At 53.5% G+C, this 9,793-nt stretch overlaps 1 protein-coding gene across 1 annotated transcript in view; it reads right to left on the bottom strand.

The window, feature by feature from the left end:
- The window catches only part of KLK6 (kallikrein related peptidase 6), a 26,553-nt gene extending 17,309 nt beyond the window's left edge, over positions 1-9,244 (bottom strand). Inside the window, exons 1-6 of the mRNA XM_032169091.2 lie at positions 9,156-9,244; positions 8,173-8,265; positions 7,697-7,744; positions 6,799-6,955; positions 2,930-3,177; positions 1,387-1,523 (exon numbers count right to left, since the gene is read on the bottom strand). Coding sequence (XP_032024982.1) covers positions 1,387-1,523; positions 2,930-3,177; positions 6,799-6,955; positions 7,697-7,736 — 582 coding nt within the window. The 5' untranslated portion in view covers positions 7,737-7,744; positions 8,173-8,265; positions 9,156-9,244. The remainder of the gene's footprint in view (positions 1-1,386; positions 1,524-2,929; positions 3,178-6,798; positions 6,956-7,696; positions 7,745-8,172; positions 8,266-9,155) is intronic.
- Between the last annotated feature and the right edge of the window lie 549 nt (positions 9,245-9,793).

Genomic DNA, 9,793 nt, shown 5'->3' with positions numbered 1-9,793 from the left:
AGGAGGAGGGGGAGGAGGGGGAGGCAGAGGAGGAGAGGGAGGGGGAGGGGGAGGAGGAGGGGGAGGGGGAGGAGGAGGGGGAGGGGGAGGAGGAGGAGACGATAAGACCCAGGTGGGAGAGGTAGGGAGGGCCCAGGGAGAGATATGCCTGGCCCTATTCTGTCCAGGGACACCTCTCCACCTCGTGTCTTGAGGACAGTCTTGCTCGCCTGCCCTTTCTTTGTGTCCAACTTGCTATGTATCGCTTTCCCTGTCTCTGTCTCTGTGTCTGCCTCTGTCTCCCTCTTGGTTGGTCTCTGCACATCCCTCAATGTATTAGTCATTCTGGCATAAAGAGGAGAGCCTGGATGGATGACAGTGGAGGAAACCCAAGTTAAAGTATTCGGGAGGGAGTCTCCTTTCCCCAGCTAGTGTCTCCCTCCTCCAGAGCCTGGTCGTTTCTGAGCAGGACTCGTGGGGGCTCTGTTTGAGGAAGGACAGTCCCCTCACACCATCTGCCTCCTTACTGCCTCTCTTTGGGTCTTTTTGTTTTTAGACAGAGTCTGGCTCTGTCCCCAGGCTGGAGTGCAGTGGCACGATCTCAGCTCACTGCAGCCTCTGCCTCCTGGGTTTAGGCAATTCTCCAGCCTCAGCCTCCCGAGTAGCTGGGACTACAGGTGTGTCCCACCACACTTGTTTTTTTTTTTTTTTTGAGATGGAGTCTTGCTCTGTTGCCAGGCTGGAGTGCAGTGGCACGATCTTGGCTCACTGCAACAACCTCTGCCTCCAGGCTCAAGTGATTCTCTTGCCACAGCCTCCTGAGTAGCTGGGACTACAGGCGCCTGCCACTATACCCAGCTAATTTTTTTATTTTTAGTAGAAATGAGGTTTCACCATATTGGCCAGGATGGTCTCAATCTCTTGACCTGGTGATTCACCCACCTTGGCCTCCCAGCGTACTGGGATTACAGGCGTGAGCCACTGTGCCCAGCCTAATTTTTGTATTTTTAGTAGAGACAGGGTTTCACCACGTTGGTCAGGCTGGTCTCAAACTCCTGATCCCAGGTGATCCCTCCCGCCTCGGCCTCCCAAAGTGCTGGGATTACAGGCGTGAGCCACCGCTCCTGGTCTTTCTGGTTCTTGATCCCGACGCCTCCATCCTTGTCTCTGTACTTCTTGTCTCTGCCAACTGTGTCTTTATATCTCTGCATGTCCCTGACTGTGTCTCTGTGTGTTGAACTAAGTCTCTCCTCCTTTTCAGGGCTTGGGTTCTCCCTCAGCCTGTCTCTATCTGTCTCTGTAAAGCTCTCTTTTGGCCTGTGTGTCTCTCTCTTCCTGTGTCTGGCCATGTTTTTGTGCCTTCGTCCTGTCTCTGGCTGTGTAACTGGCAGGTCCGGGTCGCCTCACCTGGCAGGAATCCTTCCCGTACTTCTCATCCCCGGCACACAACATGTTCTGGGTGATCTGGCCGGGATAGGCATGCTCACAGTCCTCACGGGGCACCAGGTGGATGTATGCACACTGGATGGTGTCAGGGAAATCACCTGTTAGGGGAGAGATGGGCCAGACTCAGCCCAGGCCTTGCACTCCTGATGTCCTCCCCAGCCATCCCCCAACCCCTATAAGTCCTCCATCCCCTATAGGTCTCTCTTTTCTATTGGTTCCTCTCTTCCTGTTTGTCCCTCATTCTTACAACCCTGCCTCCTAATTGGTCCCTCTTTCTATCATTCTTCCCTCCCATTGGCTGTCTTCCTCATTAATAGTCTCTTCTCCAGGAGTCCTTATTTCCTGTTGGTTTTCCTCTTCTCTTAGGTCCCTCCTCCACTTTTCTGTCTTCCACTGGTCCCACCTTCTTCAGTAGTTTCATCTGACCTGGAGGTCTCTTCCTCTATTAGGCCCTCCTCTACTGTACCCCTCCTGATCAGTAGTCCATTCTTCATTGGACACTTCTTGCCCATTGATTCATCTTGATTGGTCACTCTATGACCATTGGTCTTTTCCTAACTGGCCATGCCCTCTCCCATTGGTTCTTCCTTTCTATTGGTTCTTCATCCAATGGTCTATCTCCATCATTGGTCCTTTTCTAACTGTCCCCACCCTCCCTCATGGATCCTCCCTTTCTATTGGCCCTTCATTCAATGGTCTACCTTCCTCATTGGTCCTTTCCAAACTGGCCCTACTCTCCCTCATTGGCTCTCTTCCTATTGGTCTGCCTCCCTCGTTGGTCCTTTTCTAACTGGCCTCACCATCCCCCATTGGCTCTCCCTTCCTATTAGCCCTTCATCCAATGGTCCACCTCCCTCATTGGTCCTTTTCTAACTTGCCCCATCCTCCCCCATTGACTCTGCCTTCCCATTGGCCCTTCATCCAATGGTTCACCTTTCTTATTGGCCCTTCACACACAGGCCCACCTTCATGGCTCCTGCTGATCTATTGGACCTGTTTTTTCCTCTAGTGACTCCTCTGGACCATTGATCCTTTCCCCTTAGTCCCTCTTCCATCAGCTCTACCCCCATTCACTGTCTTAATTCACATCCTTCAGTTGGCTTTTGTGCTTTATTGGTTTCTCTTCTTCCATCAGTTCCTTCTCCATTATTCCTTCCTGCTCTTCAATGAATCCTGAGCAGTCCCCTTTGATCTTTGACCTCCTTCCTGATTAGCATCTCCCCACTGACCTTCCCTCTTTATTGAACCTTCATCTTATGTTCCATCTCTCCCATGCTCTTCACCCATTGGTCTACATTTTCCATTGGCTGTTCACTCACTGGCCCAGCTCCCAAATTCACTCTCTGTCCCCCTTGATCTTTCTCCCATTGAAACCCTGTCCCATTGGTCCTCACCATTAGCCCATTTTCCCATGGCCCCTCACCAATTGTCCCACCTCCCATCCTTTGGCCCACTTCCCCCAGTAGCCAGTAGCCTGGCTCCCCACCAGCCTCCCACTACTGACCATCTGCTGTCTTGCCCCAGCCCAGGATGTGGCAGCTGGTGGTGTTGGCTGAGCAGTCCCTCTCCAGGGGAAGGGGCTGGATGAGTTCAGAGAGTTTGGCTGGGCGTGCCAGGCGCAACAGCATGATGTCTTGGTCATGGGTGGCGGCATCATAGCCAGGGTGGATCACAGCCCGGACAACAGAACTCTGCTCCTGGGAACTCTCCCTTTGCCGAAGGTTATGCTTCCCTAGGAAGACCTGAAGATTCCTGGGAAGGAAGAGGGCTGGGTCTCACCTTGAGCCCTTGGGCTACAGTTGAGGCTTCAGAGAGGGCTGGGAAGTCATGAATCAGCTGGCCTGCTCCTCCCACAGTCTTCCCCAGCTGGATAAATGGCAATTCCATCCTTTCAGAATAATCTTGGGGGCTATTCTTCACTCTCTTTATTTCATGCCCTACATCCAAGCTGTCCAGAAATCCTTTTGCCTCTCTGAAGCATATCCAGAATCTGGCCACATCTCACTTTTCCCACAGCTACCATCTTGGTTTGAGCTGCCTTTTCACTTCCTACCTGAACTAGAGCAGTAGCCTCCTCACTGGGCTCCCTGCTCTGTCTCTGGCCCCCCTACAGTCCATCCTCCACAAAGCAACCAAAGATATTTTAACAATGTAAGTTGGTCCTGTGCCTCCTCTGCTCAGCCCCTCCTATGACTCCCATCTCACTCAGAATCAAAGCCAAAGTTCTCAACGTGGCACACCAGGTCTTGCAGGCACTGGCCATCATCTCTCAGACATCTTCTCCTCCCACTTTCCCCTTCTGTCCCTCTGCTCCAGCCAAACACTGGCTTCCCTGTCTTGCCTTGAACACAATAGTGGTCTTCCCACCCCAGGGCCTTTGCACTGCTGTTCCCTCTGCCAGCAAGTCTATCCTCCAAGTATCTGCATAGCTCACTCCCTCACTTCCTTTAAATGTTGGTCCCTCTCAGGGAAGCCTTCCCTAGTTGCCCAATTAAAATACAAATACCTATTAGTAGGCAATTCCTCTCTCCCTCCCCTGCTTTCTGTTCCACCAGAGAACCTATCACAATCATCTGCCATGCTGTATATTTATTGTTAAATATTTACTCATTGTATTGTTTCTCCTCCTTGCAGACCAATGCTGTCCACTAAATACTACGATGCCATGATCTCTATCTGCACTGTCCAGAGGTGGCTGGGGGCACCACAAGCAGCAGGTGGCTGCTGAGTACTTGAAATGTGGCTTGTGGATTTTCTATTTCACTAACTTCAATATGATTTGCTATATGTGGCTGATGGCTACCATATTAGACAGTGCAGCTCTAGGATGTCAAGATGGGGATTTTTGTTCTATTCAGATATAGTATCTCCAGTACCTTGATCAGCACCTGGCACATGATAGGTGTTTGATACACATTCCTGAAACAAACAGAGAGTCACTCCCTTGCTCAAACATCACCCATGGCTCCCCATTGTCCTGAGAATAAAACCTGGGCTCCTCCACTTGGCACTGGAGCCCTTGTGCGATCTGGCTGTAGTCACTTTCCAACCTTATCTCCCAGCACCTTCTGCCCCGCAGTGAATGGGAAACTTTCTTTTCTGAGAATACTCAAGACAGTTCTCACCTCAGGGGTGTTATCACCGCCTTTCCTCTGCCCTGAACACTCTTTTCCCATCTTCATGCCTCCACTTGGATTTTATCTCATTAGAAAGTCCTCCCTGACCCTCCTCCATCTAAAGTAGGTACCCCTATTCTTTTCCTTCATAATTTGTAATTATATGGGGTTTTCAAGGGTTGGCTTCTTTTGTTTGTTTTTTTGAGACAGGGTCTCGCTCTGTCACCCAGGCTGGATCTGCAGTGGTGTTCTGTAGATCACAGCTCACTGCAGCTTTGAACTCCTGGGCTCGAGTGATCCACCCGCCTTGGCCTCCCAAAGTGCTGGGATTACAGGCATGAGCCACCACGGCCAGCCCAATTTGCTTCTTCTTTCTTTCCTTTTTTTTTAGACAGAGTCTTGCTCTGTGGTTCAGGCTGGAGTGCAGTGGCGCGATCTCGGCTCACTGCAACCTCCGCCTCCCAGGTTCAAGCGATTCTCCTGCCTTAGCCTCCCAAGTGGCTGGAATTACAGGAGCCCACCACCACGCCTGGCTAATTTTTTGCATTTTCAGTAGAGACAGGGTTTTGCCATGTTGGCCAAGCTGCTCTCGAACTCCTGATCTCAGGTGATCCACCCACCTCGGCCTCCCAAAGTGCTGGGATTACAGGCGCGAGCCACCGCGCCCGGCCCCCACTTTGCTTCTTAGATAACTGCTTGTCTTCACCTTTCTGTCCTTGTGCTCCCAAGGGCAGGGATGACGTGTGTGTCTCATCCATTGCTGAATCTCCACTGCCCAACTCGAATGTGGCACTTAGCAGGTGCTCTTAGTCAATGTGCATCAAAGGAATGAATGATGGTGGTGAGAGTCATCCCAGGTCTCCTTGGGGTCAGGGGAACCACCCCAGGGATTGTCACTTGCTATTTCGCTGCACCTCAGTTTCCTCATTTGCAAAATGGTGCCAAGAGTCCCTTGTGGTGGGCATTCCAGGAAAGATGTATAAATGGTTTCACTCAGCACCTGATTGGTAGTTAGCAGTAAACAAGTGGCAGCTGTTGTGAATCTAACTAGTGAGGATCAGCGCCCAGGGTTTTCGTCCTGGGCCCTCCAGCTCCTCCAACTATGCCAGCTTTTTGGATGATCTCATCTAGTCCCATGGCTTTAAATATACCTGTTTGCTGATGATGCCTTCATTTTAACCTCCAGCCCTGACCTCTCCTCTGAGCTCCAGAGGCCTCCCTGGCCTCCCTGCTGGGACATCTCCCAGGCATCTCAAACTCACTGTGGCTAAAGCAAAATGTCAGATGCTCCCCTGCCTACACCCAGCCTGTTTGTCTTTCCCTTTCCCACAACTCAGAGAAAGACGTGGCAAAACACCCAGTTGTTCAGGACAAATACCCGGAAGCCAGCCCTGCTTCTTCCCTCTCCCTCCTGTTCCTCGTTGCCAAATTCTGCTGGCTCAGTCTCAGAATTCCACATCCCAAGATATTCAACATCCCTCCATCCCCACTGCGACCTCCTGGGTTCAAGCCACCCTCCTATGTCGCCGGATGAAAGCAACAGCCCCCACATGGGCCTGCCTCCCTCTCCTCTTGCCCAGTCCACGTTCTACATGGTTGCCAGGGTGCTTGTAAAAATGTAAATCAGGCTGGGTGTGGTGGTGGCTCATGCCTGTAATCCCAGCTCTTTGGGAGGCCGAGGCGGGTGGATCACCTGAGGTCAGGAGTTCGAGACCAGCCTGGCCAACATGGTGAAACCCCGTTTCTACCAAAAATACAAAAATTAGCCCGGCAAGGTGGTGCACACCTGTAATCTCAGCTACTTGGGGTGCTGAGGCAGGAGAATCACTGGAACCCAGGAGGTGGAGGTTGCAGTGAGCTGAGATCATGCCACTACACTCCAGCCTGGGTGACAGAGTCAGACTCTGTCTCAAAAAACAAACGACAAAAACAAAACTGCCCAGTGGCTTCCTACTGTCCTGAGAATTAAATCCAAATGCCCATCACGCCCTGCAGGTCCCCAAATGATCCAATCCCCCCATTAGAAAGTAAGTTCAGGAAAACAGCAATTTTGCCTGTTTTTTTTTTTCTTTTCCGCTGCTATGCCCGCAGGGCCTGGCACACACTAAGTACTCAATTAAGCAATGGTCAAATGCACCTGGCTATCAGATGGCCACATGCTGGGATGGGGGGATGCCTGTGTCACCTCCTGCCTGACATCTACAAGACACCCTCGGGGTTCAGTCGCATCTGCTGTTCATTTATGGTGTAGACTCACGGTTTTTTGCAGTGGGCAGCTGTGAGGACCCACAGTGGGTGGATAAGGACCCCGCCACAGAGCAAGTGGCCCGAGGTGTAGAGGGCAGCTTGGTAGGGGTGAGATGTCTTGTCGCAGGGTCCGCCATGCACCAACTTATTCTGCTCCTCTGCCCAGGCTGAGGGAGAGAGGATCTGAGTCAGAGAGGAGTTCTGGAGAAACCAAACGTATCCCCCTCAACATGAACTCCAATCAAGATTGGTCAGGTGCAGTGGCTTATGCCTGTAATCCCAGCTGAGGCAGGAGGATCGCTTGAGCCCAGGAGTTTGAGACCAGCCTGGGTAACACAGTGAGACCTCGTCTCCACATACACACACACACACACACACACACACACACACACACACACTAGGAGGGTATGGTGGCATACGCCTGTAGTCCCAGCTACTTGGGAGGCTGAGGTAGGAGGGTCGCTTGAGACCCAAGAGTTCAAGTCTGCAGTGAACTGTGGATCATGACACTACACTCCAGCCTGGGAGACAGAGTGAGACCCTGTCTCAAAAAAAAAAAGCTTCTCTATATTTCCACTCCCAAACTTACCCCATTCCCATTACAAACCCAACTGTATCCTCTATCCCCGGGCTCTCTCCAGCTTTCCAACCTACCTGCTACCTCTTCTCCGTTTAGATCCCCATCCCTTAAGCCAACCCCACTCCAAACCCTCGTATCTTCAAACCCACCTCCCACCACCCTCCCCATCTGTATTCCCCACCCTTAGCCTAATCCCCAACGTCTTCCTCATTTCAAAGCTCCCCCACCCCAACCCTGTGCATATCCCCACCCCCAATACCAGCCTCTTCTCCATCAACAAGCCCAACCCTGTCTGCAAGCCTCCCCCATCCAAATTCCCTTTCCCCACCTGCAGCAATCAGACTCAGCACCACCATCAGCTTCTTCATGGCCGCTCCTGAGAGGGGAAGCCACATGGTCCATTAGTCACTGCCTCGACCCTCCCCCCATCCCTCTGTCTGCTCCCTCTGCATCCTCTCCTTCCTTCCTGGCCTGCTATGTTCTCCTGCCTTGACCTCTGTCCTTCCCATCTAGCCTCCTGATTTATTCTTCCCCAGCCCACGTCTTCCATCAGAGGAGCCTATGAAAACAGTGCCAAAGAGAATTCAGAACTATGTCCACCGGTCCAGTAACCCGTGGTGAGATTCTGATTAAATCTTTCTACTTTCTTGGGCACTGATTTGCCTTCCTGTCGACAGGAGAGTGTTACCCTAGGGGGCCCTAGCGTTCTTCCTCTGTATGGGAGTTTTCCTCTGAGCCTGGCTCTGTGCGCAATGGCCACCCACCCCGCCCACCCGGCAGGTTCTGTGATGCCTGTGATCTTACCTGCTGCAGGCCTCTGGGCCTCCGGGGATTCTTGAGTCGGGGGAAGGAACAGCTTCGAGACGAGGAGGCAGAAAGAGTTAGAAATGTGGGGAGCTGTGAGGAGAGAAGACACTCAGATGCAGTGGCAGAGCCAAGTGGAGGACGCAGGGGCCACAGAGCCCAGGGCTGCAGGGACTGCCAGACACACACCCCCGGCTCCCAGGCCTCCCTGGAAGAGGCTGGTTCTGTCCCCAGATGCTTCTGGAACGTCCTTTTAACCCCTGTCTCTCAGGTCCCTGAACCAGGAGACTGGCTACACCCTTTTCCTCCTTACCCAGGCCTCCCACACACATTCCTCCCGCCCCCACGCTCTGCTGCTGCTGACCCCTGATCAGGCCTCCAGGGAGGGGAGCACTGGTCCCTGAGTGCAGTGAGGGCCTGGACTCCTGGGTCTGAGGGAGGAGGGGCTGGGGGCCTGGACCCTTGCATCTGAGCGGGGAGGGGCTGGAAGCCTGGACTGTTGGGTCTGAGGGGCTGAGGGCTGGACTCCTGTGTCTGAGGGAGGAGAGGCTGGGGGCCTGGACTCCTGAGTCTGAGGGAGGAGGTGGGAACTTGGACTCCTGGGTCTGAGGGAGGAGGGGCTGGGGGCCTGGACTCCTGGGCCTGAGGGGTTTGAGGGAGAAGGGGCTGGGGGCCTGGAATCCTGGGTTTAAGGGGCTGAGGCCTAGACTTCTGGGTCTGAGGGAGGAGGGGCTGGGGCCTGAATCTGAGGCAGAGGAAGTTCTAGTCGGCTCAGTCCTTAGACCTCCAGGTCTTAGAGAAAGAAAGTGTCTGAAGACAAATTCCGGCCTCTGGGGCAGGCAGATGGTGCCCCAGGCCTCCCTGCACCCCCAGTACTCTCTGTGCCACCCAAGGACCTGCAGGCCCTCACTCTGGGCTCCAGAGCCCCCGGGCACTGGGAACCAGCCTGCCCAGGTTCAGCGCGGTTGGGGTGACTCACACACCTGCCCGTAGGTCCCTCTGTGTGCTGCCTGCCGACCTCCGTGTCCCCAGGAGAGAGCGAGCCAGCCAGCTGGGGAGACAGCGTGTGTCACCACACTGGCCCCCGCCCCTGCCCCAGGCTGGGGAGCAGGCCCAGGCGCTATGGGGAAAGGGCCCAGGAACAATCGGGCTTTGTCCGCCCCCAGCACCCCAGTGCCATGCTCCCAGCAGCTCCGCGCCTCAACCTCTCTTCCGGCGGGCAGGCGGGAGGGCGGTTACATCAATGGCTTCCTTTTGTCCCTGTCTGACGGTCCTCCTTTGCAGTCTCTGACTGCCCACCCGGACCTGACTGGAGATTTCCACATCCTCCTGGTCCTTCTCCTCCAAGTCTGCCCACCCCTGAGGTCTCTTGCTCCATCTGTCTCCCTGGCCATGGAGGGGAGGGAGCTTCCATCTCTCTCTCTGTCCCATCTCAGTCTCTGTATTTGTGTCTCTCTACCTTTTTCTCCACTTTATTTTGTCTCTGTCTCTCTCCCTCTTTTTTTCTCTCTCCCCCTTCCTCTCTCCTTCCTTCCTTCCTTCCTTTCGTCCTTCCTTCCTTCCTTCCTTCCATCCTTCTCTCTCTCTCTTTCTTTCTTTCTTTTTCTTTCTTTCTTTCTTT

This window comes from Hylobates moloch, unplaced genomic scaffold (genome assembly GCF_009828535.3).
Source record: "Hylobates moloch isolate HMO894 unplaced genomic scaffold, HMol_V3 SCAFFOLD_12, whole genome shotgun sequence".
NCBI lineage: Eukaryota > Metazoa > Chordata > Mammalia > Primates > Hylobatidae > Hylobates > Hylobates moloch.
This window is presented reverse-complemented; position numbering and strand designations above follow the sequence as displayed.